The sequence below is a fragment of the Artemia sp. Qi Xiang Cuo genome, chromosome 1, assembly GCF_049724085.1.
Source record: "Artemia sp. Qi Xiang Cuo chromosome 1, ASM4972408v1, whole genome shotgun sequence".
Classification (NCBI taxonomy): Eukaryota; Metazoa; Arthropoda; class Branchiopoda; order Anostraca; family Artemiidae; genus Artemia; species Artemia sp. Qi Xiang Cuo.
The window spans coordinates 103,009,277-103,026,837 of NC_142794.1; the positions used below are offsets into that span (position 1 = coordinate 103,009,277).

General features: G+C 34.7%; 1 protein-coding gene across 3 annotated transcripts in view; it reads left to right on the plus strand.

Annotated features, from left to right (window-relative positions):
* The window catches only part of retm (real-time), a 126,855-nt gene that overhangs the window by 28,492 nt on the left and 80,802 nt on the right, over positions 1 to 17,561 (plus strand). For all 3 annotated transcript variants that reach the window (XM_089088275.1, XM_089088284.1, XM_089088292.1), the window contains exons 3-5: positions 323 to 454; positions 5,208 to 5,336; positions 14,240 to 14,367. In XM_089088275.1, the coding sequence (XP_088944401.1) occupies positions 323 to 454; positions 5,208 to 5,336; positions 14,240 to 14,367 (389 nt within the window). The remainder of the gene's footprint in view (positions 1 to 322; positions 455 to 5,207; positions 5,337 to 14,239; positions 14,368 to 17,561) is intronic.

Consider the following 17,561-nt stretch of genomic DNA (forward strand, 5'->3'; position numbering starts at 1 on the left):
TTAATTTATCGAAGTACGGACATTCAAAAAATATGCAAACCCTTTTAAATTCTTTGTCAAGAAATTTCAAGCAAAGTGAGTATATTGTATAATGTTTGTGAATTTTTCCTTTTTTTCAAATGTGTTTCTTTCAGTAAATATGTAGTATCTTTAACATTTCCCATTAGGTTCCATACTAGGCAGCGGTATCAACTGAGAGGGCTTCATTTGTATTCGAAATTTCTCTGTCTCACAATTGGCTCTTTTTCTTGCAACAAGTATTTGTTGCTTGCTTTTGAAATTAACGTTGTATTACGTTGTATAACGTTGTATTTACTTTTAGCTAACTGGTGTAGACTATGTCAACTTTCGGCAGAAAAATACCTTGGATAGAAGGAAAAGAACTCTGCATATTGAAACCTACAATGAAAGTTTCTCTAACAGACTAATAATTAAAGAAACTTGTGTCTATTCTGTAAGTAATTTACGTATTTGTTGGATTTTTACTCTTTTGTCTTTATTTCTGTTTTTATGTCTAGTATGAACCGTATGAACGTTTTTTTTTGTATTTCGCTGAAAGATAAATCATGCCATGGACCCAAGGACGTTAGCTTATCCCAGGAACCTTTGACCATACTAAAACCCAATGTAAATTAACTGAATTAAGTGAAATTAAACACAGAATGAAAAAGGGGAAAGTTTAAGCCAGCTAATAGGAAACAAAACAATATACCATGTAATTTCTTCGTCTGCCTCTCAAGATAGAAATAAACACAATGGCACAAATGTTGTAACGACTATAAAATAATTTTAAATATTCCATTGAATAAGCGACCATCATCTAAATTTTTTAAATTATTAAGCTTTAATAAATTGTTAGAATTACCATAGTGAAACAATAAATTCTTAAATTTACCAACTTCAAACTTAGCTTATTACCTTTATAAATTGTAGAAAGTCCTGAACGTATAAGTTCCAGCCCAAATACACAAGGATTTCGTCTACTCTGTGTATGACGAGAATAGAGAGAAGACGTTGTATTTCACGTCTGAGCCTCTATACCTGAATGCCCTTTTGTCCCGAAAATAAAAATCCAGTTCGTTTTTTCTAGCTCAGCCTTTGATTTGGTTTCGTACTATCCTGTAGAACAGTGGTTCCTAACCAATTTAAGACCATGCCCTAGCTAGGTATTTCTAACATCCTGAAGCCTCCCTCCCTTGTGATAATAAAATTTTGTTATTCAAAATGTTACGTGTATTCATTTGAAGGAAGCTTAGAAGTCCATTAACTTGGTATCTTTATGAGTCGTCCGCTAGGCTTTTTTTGTACTATTGAAAGTTTTTGTCTGTATACAACTGACGTTATTGTAGTACTATCATTTATTTTGCCCTCTCTTTATATGCATATGAATGTGACGTCAATCACATAAAAAAATTCAATTAGGACTATAGATTATAGTCAGCCAGAGGTTGCCCTTCCTGCACATGATCTAACAAAATGTTGTGATGCTACACCTGTGGGGCAGTGGGACATACGCCCCACTTTTGGAATCACGGCTGTAGAACCTTTTATGCAGGCATAACTTAAGAGTCTGTGTTGCATTTTGGAATTTTGGTCCTAGCTTAGGTAGCGCAAAGTAGACTCAAACTGCTCATAGAATTTTATATGATGTAACAGTTGATGTTACGTTATTGAAAGATCAACGTAGCAGCCCCAAAATAGAATTTCTGAATGAGCAATTTATAAAATTTCAAAATAAAACTGAAATCTGCAGATTTACTCCACATAGTGTGAAAATTGAAAGCAGCTTGGACATGTCCTTTTTTTACTAGACTAACGTAGAAATTCATAAACCTGTCCGGATCATTGTTTAAAACCATCACAATCCTTATAAGGAAGCTGTTCAACAATTCGGAATAAGGATGTAGATTCCAACTCTGATGACCAGAAGACGGCGTGAACGGTTTTCTGGGGAATGCTTATCAATTTATCTTCAAAATATATTAACTGTTCATCCAAAAATTCCGCCCTTCCACACTAAGCCAACATAAAATATCTATAAAACTATTGGGACCATTTTTCTAAAATCATCATTTCACGTAAACAAAATAATAGAAATTAGAAATATGGAATGGAGATGCATATTCAAACCCTGATGATGATTTTGTGGTACAAAAAGACGGTGCGAAAGGCTTTCTAGCAAAAGTTTATTAATTTATCTGCAAAAGCTATCAACTGCTCATAAGAAATTCTATTTTTTGCTTTGGGCCTCTTGAACTTGAACAAGTTCGTCCATACTAGGCTAACATAAGAAATCTATAAAACTATCAGAGTCATTACTTAAAGTTATTGCAATCAATATAACTAAATTATTCAAGAATAAAAAAGTATAGAATGGAGAGGAAGATCAGTCATGAATGGAGAAAATATATAATAGTATAGAATGGAGTGTATAATGGGGTATAGTATAGATAGTGAAGTATAGAATAGTTAGGAAGATCAGTCATGAATGGACAGTATTTATTATAGTATAGAGTGTAGTATAGTATAGATAGTAAAGTGTAGAATGGCGAGGAAGTATAGAATGGAGAGAAAGATTAGTCGTGAATGGAGAGTATATATTATAGTATAGAATGGAGTATAATATAGAGAGTAAAGTATAGAATGGAGAGGAAGATGATTTATATTCGCAATATAGACAGCGTGAAAGACTTTCTGGGGAAAGTTTATTAAGTAATCTTCAAAATTTACTAACTGCTCATCTGGAAGTTCCATTTTGTTGCTTTGAGCTTTCGTGCTTAAACAAGTTATTTTATGGTAGGCTAACGCTCAAATCCATAAAAATATCAGGATTAATGTCTAAAATCATCATAATCGTTATGAGCAAACTATTCAAAAATAATAAATGTGGAGTGGAGATGAAGATTTAAGTTCTGGTGATGTTTATTTTATTTATTCATCTTCGTTAATTGTCATCCAGAAATTGTATTTTGTAAATAAACCTTTCACACTAAACTAACGTTAGTATCCATAAAACTGTCAGCATCAATGCCTAAAAACATCAAAATATTTCTAAGCTATTTTGGTACTGGTGCGTTATATGGTCACTTTTATATATTGTACAAGGAAGCCAGTCACGAAAAACCCACCAGACGGGTTAATTGCAAGAGACCGCTATAGAGAAATGCAATGCAAAGCGTGTTTTTCACTGCGTTTACGATATTTAAACTGTTGTTTTTTGGGGTTTAGGGGGGTGGGAGAAGAAGGTACCTAGGCTAGGTTAGGTTATGTATTTAAGATATGGTATGCTTACCCCCCATTCCCTAATGCGCAAATATATAGCCCAAATTTGTTTATAAACTATTATATATTCATCCTATTTTATTTTGTTTCATTAGCATTAACCAAACTTGACTTTTTAGAAGTGACCATATAACGCATCTGTACCGCTATTTTTTTAAAAAAAAAACTAACAATATGGAAAGGTGTCTCCTGACAATGCAACCCCCGTACTTATGGTTCCAGATATGGCCAAATAATGTATCTTTCCTTTGAATGATTTTATGATAGGTCGTAAGTTCTGTGTTGAAATGGTTTTGGAGTTGATTAAATTTAGTTTCCACTGAATGAGAACAATAGAATTCTGATTATAAATTTGGTTTGAAATTATTTCAAAAGGGGATAACAATAAAAGGAAGCAAATTAATCTAATTCATAGATAGCCTATATATATATGCTGCATATTATAAGGTAAGAATTCCATTGTTTTAATCCCTTCATTTGGTTTTTTGTGTATTCATTTGGCTGTATTTTGAATCTTCAGTAGGAGGGTGCACTGTCAGAAAGGTGACCGATATATTTGGAAATAATATAAAATCAAAAAATGTAATGGGACTGATTTCATTTGAATTAAATAAAAAAAGCCAGGATCAAACATTCCCCCCCCTTTCAATGATATATCCTTCATGTAAACAATGAGAAAATTACATAATTTACAATCCTTGCCCTTGGATGTGGGGCAAGTCGTTAGACAAGTTCGAACAAAACGCCTTCTTCAAAATTTTGATCAAAATTGAAAAGAGGGGGCACCTGAAACGGTAAAGGGGGCTGGTTTCCATATAACTGTTCATAACCTGTCAACATACTTTGAAAGCTTCAGCTTAATACCCTTATCTGTTACTTAAATATCCCTGACCATTCCTTTTGATAACCAGCATGCACATAGCGTGTTTTGATTGTGTTTGACATTTCTCTCGGCATTTTCTTAAGGTTTCATCTTAATACCCTAAACTTTTTTGAAACCCACGATCAAATTGGCTCCCTTTTCTGTATAAAAAAATATTATATGTCAACAATGGACAACCTGTATATCATACAGCCTTGGCTACGGGGGCTGTGGAGGGCTATGTCAACCCCAGAGGCATAATTATTTTCAACATCATGGCTACCTCAAAATATTGGTCTGATGTCATTAGATGAAATGGCGCGTGGGGGTGGTGGTGGTGGTTTTTTGCCCTCCATGTACTTTTGACTTTTAAATAGGTACTAGAACTTTCAGTTTCCAATCGAATGAGGATCCTTTAAAGTTTCTACGACCGCCCCTTTCATGTGAAATATCTCTGGGAAAATATAGATAAATAATAATTAATAGGATCTTCATTATGTATATTCATGACTCTTTACCATAGGCAGCGCCAGAGCATTTCCTATGATTTTCATTTAGTCTATATTGTTACGAAGAAACTTTTCTTTAAGGAATTAGAAAATATTGTGTTTTTTTTAGCGAGACCTCTGCTGTTTTGTTTTCAGTGTGGAGAAGAGTTCAGAAACAAAAAATAAATGAAGGATTTCTTGTCATGTAAAATAATAAAAATTCAAAGAAAGCTACAGAGAAAATTTAAGAAATTAATTTTGAATTCTAACGGAATATGAAGAAATAAAAGATCTATTGAAAAAAAAACCGGAAAAGCGGAAGGTTGACTGCTAAACAATGAACGTTTGAAAAGTGTCTCGACGGAGTTTGATGTTATTACATCCTTGATTTTGACACTTAATGATAAAAACATTTCTGTAGAGACAAGGGTTATATAGTGTTTATGTCGTTTTTCCTACCTTGGTTAACTAAGAAAAGCAAATTTTAAGTAGTCTTACTTCCTCTTTAAGAGCTGGGTTGCGAATCCAAAGTTTTACGTAGAATTTGCTTAAATTTTGGGATGGTTTATTTGCAGGTGCATCCTGATAATTCAAATTGGACGTGTTTTGAGCAAGCAGCCAGTCTTGATGTCAAGTCATTTTTTGGTTTTGAGTCCATCGTTGAAAAAATTGCAGTCAAGCAATATTCACAAAGCATTGCCAAAGTAAGTCTGCCTCCTGAATCCTTTCACATATTTGTATATTTTTTCAACAAAAAAGGGTAAAATTCTAGTTTAGCTGCTTTTTGCTATCTTGGAAAGAATTTAGGTTAGGAAAATAAAATTTCAGGAAGGGACCTACAGAATAAAATATGTCATGGGAAGGGATTTTGAAGTACCTATCTCCATTCCTTCTCCCTCTACAGGGCATTGACCTTTGAAAATCTTTGTGTTGGGAAAGTGAAACCTTGCAAAATAGATCCTTTGCTTTAATAAAGTACAAGAAAACCCTTTTCAGCTTCATTGCTTTATACTCAATCCCAATTTGCGAGATTTCAAAGATCTGCAAATAGATTTCTTAAATTTAGAAAAACCCATTGTTATGGCTTAAAGTTCTACTCAATTAACAGGAATCGTATTTTCAAGAATTAAACCAAAGAAAAAGAAACTAAAAAAAGAAAATTAAAGTATAAAATAGTTTTTTCAAAATTCCAGTAGGTATAATAGACCTGTCAAGTAGGCAGATTTCTAAGACTTAGAGATCATAAGAGGGTTAACAAGGTATGTTTTTGGCCCTGTACTCATTACTGAAAGTTTCATTTTCATAACGTAACCCCTTTCCAATATAGCAAAAAGTACCTAAACTAGAATTTTTTTCTTTTTTTTTTAAAGTTTCGTGTTTTTTTTTATAAAAGTTTTAACCTTCAGAAACTGAAAGGGTATTTTTGTGGCTAAGCTGTCTAACTTGAAGATGATTATAGGCTATTCAGTTGAATATTATTCGTAAAAAGTTTTAACATAAAGAGCAAGGTATTGAGGAATGGGGTAACCCCTTCATATAAGGAATAATTTCTGTTTGTTATGAGTTTTAATGTTGCTCCATACTTTCAGTTAAAAACTCGTTTTTTTTTTTTTTTTAATTTAACAGCTTGAAAAGATAGTTTAGATAGGTTGCAACTTTGGATTTACTCAAACTGGGATTATTTTTTTTTAGGGTTGATCGCATTAAAAATTTTTTGGTATCTATGGTGTCATGTGTATGATGTAAAGCTTACATCATAATATTACAGTGACATAATGTACCAGTATAAAAGGCTGCATGCTCTCAAGTCGCCTCATTAGTAGAAAAAACACTTATAAACAAAAGTAGGTTTCACAATAATATGCCTAAATGACGACCCAAAAAACACAAATTTAAAATTCTTGAAAATTATGAGCTTTATTCTTGCTCTTCACTTACAGTTAAAAAGCTTGTTTTTTACATTTAATCTTGTAAATAAACCGCTTTGTTCAAAATACATATTATTTTAAAACGTATGCTAAACTCAAGCCGTTTAGAGGGTTTGGGAAGGGGATAGTATCAATCTTATTTTTAAACTTTGATTAGCCCTGTGACATTATTTTCTTTTATGGCTGGCAAAAATTTTTGGTGTTATGACCAGTAAAAAAAAAAACAGTGTCCGATGTACAATTTTTATCAGTAAAGCGTGCTAATGCTAAGGCCTTTAGAATGTTCAATTAAAAAAAAAAAGGAAAAAAAAATATCACCAGGAAGTAAGGAGCAACTTCTTACCCTAATTAAATGACTTGTGTTTCAGGAGTCGTCCTTAACGGGTTGGGACAAGTCAAACATTGGGGTGAAGAGCAAGGTATTGAGGAGACGGCAACCCCTCTCACATACGGAATACTTTCTGATCGTTTTTAAGTTTTAATGTTACTCTTTATTTTCAATCGAAAAAAAAACTTTTATCCATGTAATTTTGATTTTTTTTCAAATAATGCCGGGATATCCGGTTCCCCCTCCATGGAGAGTTTCCTTCACGCGAGAAAAATTCCTCCTCCCACAAAAAATTTCCTCCTTGCACCAAAAATGTCTCCATTTAAAATCCCTCACACGTAAAATACTCCCCCCCCCCAATAAGTCCCCCTGGATTATTCCATCTTCGCTGAAAATTCCACTGCAAAATTTTTTGTGGATGACTCAGCCTGACAAATTCTCCTTAGCATAGTTTCATTTGAAAAGACTTTAATTCCTGGTTGTTTTTAAATGATGCCGAAATTCTCCTCTTCGTGGAAAATTTTCCCGGAAATATTTACCCCCTCCCCAGTGAAAAGTTGCTCCTGCGGGAAGTTCTCCCATGGAGAATTTTTCCTTGGAAAATTCCCATGAAAAAATCTCCCCGCAAAAAAATTTCCGTGGACAATTCTCCCGGAAAATTCACACATGTAGAATTGATTCAGCAGAGAGAAAGTAAGAAAAATAAAAAGAATCTTGTATAGCAATTCTGGAAAATTCGCCCAGTGTGAAATTTCTCTTGGAAAGTTCACCCTTGGAAACTTCTCTCCTTATGGAATTCACCCATCGGAAAATCCCACTGCATAAAATCCCCCCCCCCTGAAAAATATATGCATACCTCCCAATAACAAACATTATACGTAACTAATGGGCGAATTTCATAACTTACAGCTCTTTCCCCAGGACCTGCGGAGGGTCACGTTATCTCCAGAGGCATGGTTATTGGATCTTTCAACTATGATGAACAAAATGGCTATCTCAAAATTTTTATCAAATGGCTGGGGAAATAATTGGCATAGAAAGGGGGATAATTTCCCTTCAATCTTTTTGGTGGCTGAAAAAGGGCACTAGAATTTTCAATTTACGTTTTTATGAGCACTCTCCCGATATTTTAGGACCCTGGGTTTGGTACGACTGCCCTTAGGTAAAAAAACGAAAATAAACACGCATCCGTGATTCTTTTTTTGGCAAAAAAATACTTATTCTATATTTGTTTGGATGGGAGTTTTGTGTCTCTGGTGCGCTGGATCTGACGGTGCGATTTTTAATAAGATTGTTTGAGTTTTGAGGTGTTTCACTCCTTTTTCGAAAATAAAGTCAAATAATCTTCCAGACATAAAACTACAAAAAATCACCATCAATGATTAAATGAAACACAAAATGAATAGAAATTACACTTTACTGAAAGTCCTTAACTGAAAACAAAATACATTTTAAAGGTTTTCAGGTTTTTAACTTTGGCAAATCAAAAATTATTGAGACTTTAAGGAACAAAAATCAACATATGTATAACAAACTGTCAATCCACATTATTTTTCTCCTTTTTTTGTACTAAAGTGCAGATTATGTTCCGTTTTTGAGAAGAGATTGGGGTTGTCAGCCTTTTGTTTTTTCACTTTTGGATGTTCACTATGTAACATTTTGTGATCAGACTGCATGTCAGCAGCCATGTTTTGTTAGTTATTTACTTCTTTTCCACTTTTATTGGCTTTAACAAAAGAAGCCTCTTAAAAGAAAAAAAGATATAGGAATATAATCAATAAATTAGAAATAACGTATTTTTCAGAACGAGTAATTGCGTGGGAATGTTGTGAAAGGAACTCGTGATTTTCCCGATGAAGGCATTGCCAAGAAAAGCATGCAATGACGTCGATGATAATTTTGATAGCTAACTCCGAACTTACCTCTTCTTCAGTTATTGTTCATCTCGTCTATCTTGTAGAACAGAGTTATAAGGTTTATTTTGATGAAGAATATACGCAATCTTTTCACCCAAGAAAGTCTCGGAAAATAAAAATTATTCGGTATTAATCTATAGATATATGACTATGGCCATAGCCCTATAAGCCACAGGTGGTCTATAGCTATAACCCGGTCCAGAAGGTTATTCATTTCAGGCTTTTTGATGGCTATGTTCTGACACGGGGAGGAGGAGGGGTGTCTTGGTGATATAATGCGATGAATATCAGGGCTAGTAGAAACCTATTTCAACTAGAAAGAGTTAAGACACATTATGAAAAAACATTATGATGTCTTCTACTTACAAATTTTGTTGCACATTATTTTTGTTTGGGATTCCGTGCTCAGGTCAGAAAATGTTACTGTTAAAATTTTGTGAAAAATTATCGAGTCGTTTTCTGCACTTTTTTATATATATATATATATATATATATATATATATATATATATATATATAAATACACATACCATTATTGCTCTCTTAAAGAGAGTATATTCGTCTAACCGCTAATTTCTTTGTATATCATTTTGGTTTGCGATGGATTGTGATTCTTGCTGTTGCTTGTCTTCTAACTGCAGATATCGATATGCATAATTTTCATTCGTGACTCGCTAGTATGCTCGTTGCCCCATGTCTTCTTGCTTCAGAATTTGTTGTGTTTTATTTTTGTCCATCATTACTACTACTACTACTACTACTACTACTAACAACTCATCGCAGCACCAAGCCGCCTGAGACCAACACAGCTACGCACGCTCCTCCTCCATCGGAATCTATTAAAAGCCTCCCTTTTTACACCCGCCCACGAAGTTCCCATTTCCTTTAAATCTTTCTTTGTGACGTCCTCCCACCCCAGACGGGGACGACCTGCTTTCCGTTTAGCCCTAGATGGTTGGTCGAAAAGAACAATCGTCGGCAATCTGTCATCCTTCATCCGCACAACATGCCCTAACCACCTCAACCTTTCTTTCATTATAGACCTAGAAAGCTGTATTGAACCACATTTTTCGTATAGCCTATTGTTTGAAATAAGGTCAGTCAGCCGGGTACCCAGAACAATCCTTAAGCAATTTCCCTGGAAAATATCTAGCAAATCTTCATCCGCTTTTTGGAGTGCCCATGCTTCAGAGCAATATTTGACCACTGTCATCACTGTAGCTTCTAATATTCTAATCTTGGTTAGCAGACTTATCTTCTTATTATTCAAGACTTTTTTTTAACTGTGAAAAAACACCCTGAGCCTTGGCTATTCTATTTTTAACATCTTCACTCCTCCCACCATCTTTACTAATAATACTACCAAGGTAAGTGAAGCTGCCCACCTGATCAATCTTTTCATTACCCAACGTCACCTTTTCATCTTCACTTATTCCTAGCCTTAGTGAATTAGTCTTCCTAACATTAATTTTCAAACCAATTCTTGCACTCTGAACTCGCAAAACCTGTCAAACTTCATTCATTTTGCTCAAACTTTCTTCTAGGATGCTTAAAGTCCAGGAGACTTTTTCCTCCCCATTTGATTCCGTGGTCTCCCATTGCCTTTCCTGTGTTCCTTAAGACAAAGTCCATCAAATTAATCCTTATAAAGGGGGATAGAACACAACCCTGCTTAACTCCTAATTTAATACAAAACCAGCTGCTAACCTCATTTCCTACCTTAACTGCAGCAGTGTTACTCTCGTACATAGCACTAATCACTTTAATGTATTTGTCTGGTATACCATACAAGGATAAAACCTTTACTAAAGCTCCTCTATCAACAGAATCGAACGCTTGCTCATAATCTATAAAACTGAGGACCAAAGGTGTTTGAAAACTTAGGCACTTCTCAATTATTAACCTAAGAGTGAAAATTTGGTCAACACATCCTCTACCTTTTCTAAAACCGCAATGTTCTTCTCTTAAAACTTTGTCTACGGCATCTCTCAGTCTAAAAAGTATCATATTACTAAGAAATTTGCTACCTAAAGAGACTAGACAAATGCCTGGATAATTACCACACTCACTCTTATCATCTTTCTTATACAGTGGTTTAATTAGGGTTTTCCTAAAATCGCTAGGTACTTCCCCTTTTTCAAAAATCATATTCATAATCTTCAATAACTTATTTCTAACCTCAGAGCCACCATATTTAAGAAACTCATTTACCACCTTATCAGCACCTAGAGCCTTATTATTTTTTAATCCTTTCAGTACTGTTGCTAATTCCTCCTCACAAAATAAAACTTCCTTAACATCCAAGGTATCACAAACTTTTTCATTTTCCTCTATATTTTTTCCTGCAACTCTATCTCGGTTAAGTAAGTTCTAAAAATGTTCGGCCCATCTCGCTTTAGCTTTTTCCTTATCGCTAATTGCCACCCCATTCCTATCTTTAACTGGGACAAGTCCGGATTGACTACTACCTCTCAATTTGTTAACGTGCCAGTACAATATTTTACTATCATGCCGTCTAGCTGCATTTTCTAAATCCTTGGCAATTTTATCCATGGCCTCCACTTCACACCCCCTTAGTTCATATTTCAATGCTTTCTCCACTCTCTTTACATTTTTTTTGTTTTCATACAATTTTATCACTCAGATAATTCTTGTACAAGTCCTTACTTCTTTTTATTAAAAATAGAGCTTTTTCACTAATATTCTTAGCTGCAGTTCTAGATTACTTCCTTAAGACACATTCAGCAACTTCACAAATTGTTTTTGTAAAATTATTCCAACCATCTTTCACATTGTCAAATTTTAAACTCTTAAGTATAGTATTCAACTGTTCCTGGAAAGTTTCTCTCAGATTCTCATCCTTGAGTCTTCCAACATCATAACTTCCGGGGAGGTAGTTACCCTTCCGTTATTTCAGCTTTAAATTAACCCTTGACACTACTAGATGATGATCTTTACTTTTAACATCAATAACAGCACTCCTATATACCCTAGTATCTTGTATTGATCCTGCCAGTCTTCGGTTTACTATAACATAATCAATAAGGTTTACTGTCTTACCATCACGTGAATACCATGTTAGCTTATGAGCCATTTTATGACCAAACACCGTATTGGTTATAACTAGATTGTTATACCTACAAAATTGCAAAAGTCTGTATCCATTACTGTTTTCTTTTCCTACACCAAATTTACCTAAGCTGGGATACCATCTATCCTTCCTGCCTGAGTAAACAAATTCTATATCACCTAATTTCATACTTCTCACCCCTGGGATATGAGTTACTGAAACTCCTAATAAATCCAGTTCGAATCGTCTGAATTCATCAGTCAAAATGTTGTTATGATAATCATTTTTTAACGTCGTAACATTCCAAGTTCCAATTTTCATGTTCTTTAAATCATTGAAATTTTTTTCGCCTCAGGATAAGCAATGATCCTGGATACCAGTGCAGGACGGGGATCACATATCTTCTCAAGTCTACACCGAAGTGCTTAAGCTGGCTTAGAACCAGACAGCAAGAAGTCCCTGGGACCTCCATGAATGGAGGCTTTGTGCAATCCTGGGCCCATCTTGGTCACAACATGGTTTTCAGCACTTGGCGATGCTCTTCTATCAACAAGAGTCGAAATCCTGCACAGACAATCTCAAGCCTATTACCTCCGACTCATTATATAGTCATGCCTACAAATATTATGCTACTACGGGGAGGCAACCCGTAATAAATAAATTAGCTAGGAAGAGGTTTTTCAGCCCAAAGACGCCCATCAAAACATACCAATCCCAGAAGAATTGTCCATTAGTCAGAATCCCGTGCGAATGCTGTGTTGTTTACTAGGCTATAATTTCCTCGAGGGGCGCCACTCCTCAAGTGGGAATAGAGTTGACCGCAAGGCCCCCAGTCTTGCAGGTACCCCGAAAAGGTCGAGGCAGCCGTGTGCAGAGGCCGTTGTCCATAGATCTTGATCTTACGCCCTGCCACAGTTGTCCTCCTATAGAGGATCCTCCCGCGATGGTGTTCTGCATAACCATGCAATTTAACCCATTGCTGGGAGAAGGTTTGCAACTCATGGAACTTGTGGACAAACCAGTGGGCCCTTTTGAGGGACCTTCTTCCTCCTCCGCCTGTATTTATGACCCCGGGCAAGGGTGCCCCAGATTCTATTATGGACCCCAGGGACAAGGTCCCTCCTTGGTCCTTGCCTTCTATGGAGGTACTCTACATATCTGTAGAGCGTTCCCCTATCGCCACCTGAGGACACACTGAATGACCTGGGGGAGGCCAGATAAACGGAGCACTTTTGTTTTGCAAAGGCCATAACTCAGTGACATATTTAACCTACTACTTATAAATATACATAACTCACTGACTAGGCCTATATAAGTTATATACAGAAATATTATATAAGAAATATCCGCCAGAAATATATATAAGAAATATTATATACAGAAAAATGCCGAACAATGGTATGTTACAAAAACAAAGAATATATCTACAAAAAAATTAAATGCAATTATGCAATGGTTTAGACTTAGCGTATCTATATTTGAAAATATACGAAACTGTACACAGGAGGGGGGCTTAGAGGTCGGTCCAAAGTACCCACCCATCCCCAGGAAAATATGAAATAGTCGGAAAATGAACTTAATTTCCTAGGAATAGTCAAATTTTAGGAATAAACGTTTACCTTGAAAGACTTGATCAATTCGTTTGAGTATCTTGAGGGTAGACGCCAAATCGCGTGAAGTGGTACGCACTGCAGAAGCAGTTGGTGGGGTTTCAGGTTCGTTTAAATGGTATAAGACGGCGTCTAAGGCTTGTGAACGTGCTGGGTCATCCAAGAACTGAGATCTTCTAGGCTTAATTGGCCATCATTACCTCAGACATTTTTATCCGTGCCTTTCGCTTTAGCTTTTCGGATTCATTCGTCATTTTGTATAATTTTGCTTGGCGTCATAGATGCCAAAAAACAACCCAAAAACAACGATTCCCCCTTGGAAAAATACAAATTTTCCCATAGTCATGACCTCTCTAGTTTTTTTTTTTTCAAGCCAGAAATCATAGTGTGCTCGTTCTCAGGAAAAAAGTATCCAGCCGTTTTCGAGAATATATATATATATATATATATATATATATATATATATATATATATATATATATATATATATATATATATATATATATATATATATATATATATATATATATATATATATATATATATATATATATATATATATATCCTAATTTAATTACCAGTAGGTTTAAAAAATAAAACAGGCAAAAGAAACTAACAACAATAATGTGACTAGTTCCTGCCCCCATCCTAGAAAATACATTTCGCCCTTTCCCTAAATAGTATTTCTGTTAAATCCTGTTGTCGTTTCTTTTAAATAGCATTAATATTGTTGATATTTACATATAGTTTTTACAGGGAAAAGAGATTATCGAGTATTACCTCAAAGAATTAGAAGCAGAAGGGATCACATATGTACCTCCCTTTAAAGATGCCTCATCACTTAAAGTTCCAGCTATTCTTACAACCTCGTATGATGATGATAAGTAAGTAAATGTTATAATCAAATTGGTAGGTATATTTTTTAGTATTTGCCTAATTTATAAAGTTACTAAATATTCAGTTTGGATATTAACTTGAAAGAGAAACAGAGCTTATTGACAAAAAAGGCAAAAAGTGGAATCTTGAACAGAAATAGCCACTAACTTAGTGTATTCGTCCCTTCCCGATGCAAAACGAGGTACTTGTTAAATATCCCGACTATACCCAAGAAGTGAAGTTGTGTTAATCCTACTGAAATATACAAAAACATGATGAAAATAGTGTACTTTATTAATATAATTATGGAAACTACAGTAGAGAATTATGGAAAGCAAGCCCCACAGAAAGCATTATTTTAAATACCTAAGCAAAACACCAACTCTATATCTTAAATATTTAATTAAATTATACCCCCATCGATTACATACTGAAATACAGTGAGAAACCGGTTGACTCAGATCAAGAACATGTGTATGGTCTGGATATTCAGCAAGTACCCTAAACGAGGTCTACCTGGTTCAGGTTCATTCAGGACTATGCCTCGTTGTCTTTTCATGTACGAAGAAATTTTATTGCCTCAAAATTTTGTCATTTTGAGCTTGATAACTAAATTCTGTTGCGCTACGTGAAACGTAGAATTTTTACTTTCAGTTTAATTCTTAAAGTTTTACTTTTTATTTGTTTACTTTTAAGTTTGTTTCTTGGTCATAATCTGGGTCCAAATATGGCATCATAATCCCGATTTTTCGTTAACAAGGGCCGGAATTCCCTTTTAGATGTTTACTATGGGGAATCATCCAGAAAGACCTGGTAAAATGTCTGGTTTCGTATATTTATCGTTGGAAAGCCAAAATGGAATTTTTCCCTCCTAAACCAATAAGCCTGGTGGGACCTCTAAGAGTTGTCAGAATTTTGATGAATTGGGATGATCAAGTCCTTATGTCACATCTTGAGAAATTAGGTACATCTTGTTCGGTTATATTTTGTTGCGTCGTTTATGTTTTGAGACTCTATATCAAAGTGTATACATCATATGTCATTAGTTTTTCTTGTGATTCTGTAAATTAATTAGTTTGCTTATTTTTTTAAAACAGTAATGTTTTTTTTATTAAACAAAAAACTAAATTAGAATTCAAGAAGTATCTAAAAAGTGTCCGATACCATGGGCTTGATTTTCCATCTTCGCCTAAAGAATGGAGAAAAATAATTAATTCAAGTAAAACAGACGATTCTGATGTGAGTTGTGATGCTATTCCACCAAGTTCTTGGCATGCACATTATTCGAAGATATTCTCCGTTTTGAATTATTCTGTTCATGGAAAGTTTGGCAAAACGACTTAGATTTCTAGATTTGTTAAAATAGTCCCTAGATTTCTAAGTCAGCGCTTTGTTCTGCCTATATAGCGTTGTGAAGTTACAAATACCTTGAATCATCTTAAGTCGAAAGCTATTGATGCTGATGGTATCTCTAAAAAGCATCTAACTCCCCAATGTGCTGAACTTGTGTCACATCTTACACTTTTGTTTCAAATGTGCCGGGCGTCTTTTGTCGTCCCGGAACGCTTTTTGTGTGGCAGCGTGACTTCAATTTTAAAAAGAGGTAAATCGCCAACAGATTGCTCTTCTTACCGTCCAATTTCTGCTTCTTACAATATTATCAAGGTCTTCGAGTATGTTCTTTTACCTAGTCTAACTCAAAATATTTCTTTCTTTGGTGAAAATCAACTTGGTTTCAGATCTGGTGTGGGGTGCCAACATGCTCATCGTGTCCTTTCTTCTATTCTACTGTCTAATTCTTCTAAGGGTAAAGGCGCATATCTCTGTACACTTGATCTTTGAAAGGCTTTTGATTCTGTTGTTCATAAGCAGCTTTTCTTTTCTTTGGCTTCTTCTGGCGTTAATGTTTTGGTTATTTACCTTCTACGGTTGGTATTCTAATTCTTACCTCCGCCTGAAATCTTCTCCAGAAACAACTATTAAAGTGCTTCGAGGCGTAAGGCAGGGAGGTGTTTTATCACCAACCTTTTTCAAAATTTGTATTTCTACTGTTCTGGAAAGGATCTCAGGCGCTTATTTTTCTGGTTCTGCTGATATTTCACACATTGCCTATGCTGATGACGTTCTGTTTATTAGTCGTTCTAAATCTGCTCTTTCTGTGATAGTTTCTTTAGTTTCTCAGTCTTTCCTAAATATTGGTTTATCTCTGAATCTTGACAAGTGTGAATTCTTATCTTATAATCTGTCTTCATCTACTCCTCTGGTATGTAATGAATTTTCTGTATTTTCTGTCTCTTCCTTTCGGTGGCTTGGTATTACTGTTTCTAATTCTCTAGCTCTTTTCCGTAAACAGATTGTTGCAGTTCAGTTATTCAAAAATTGCAGCAAACCATGGAAAATATAGCAGAAGAGCTCTTGGGCGTTTATTCTCGACTTTTTCTGATCATTCTGTACTTCATTTTTCGGGTGTTCATTCTGTTCCTAGGCTAAACGATTTGAAAAAGATTAAAGTTACATATTTGAAATTTTGCAAATTTCTTCTTTCTCTGCCGCCGTGGACTAGAAATCGGTATCTAGTTAAACATTTCTATGTTACAGATGTAACTCAAAAGCTCGGTGACCTACACAAAAATCCTCCTGCAGATACATTTTGTAATATTGGCCGTGAACATCACCTTTCACATTTTGTTCCTAAGTAGAAATTAATTGCTAGAGTTTGTTGATGTTCTTTTTTTTTTTTATTATGCTTATACTCCACTTGTACTACTTGTTCTCTTGTAGTTGTGGGTAATAAACGATTGAATTAAATTGAATCATGTTTTATTAATGTATATATTCATAAGTACCCTTATATATTCATAATGTATATATTCATAAATATATATCCAAAAATAAATATAAATATATTCTTAAATAACGATTATTGATTGTTTAAAGAGAGTAGTATTTCATTGGTCTCGGATAAATATATCACAAGTTGGTTCCCAATTGGCGTGTCCCCAGTTGGGGACACGCCAATTCCCAGTTGGCCTCGAACACGTGAAAGTTTTTATGAATCTACTTGAAGTTCTATTTCTGTAATAGGATCGAAAAAAAAAAATTAAATTCAAGTTTTTTTTCTTTTAGTATTGAAAGTTTTTCTGATATTAAAAGTCAGTTAACATTAAAAGTATTAGACATAAGTGGAGTAACAAATATCTGA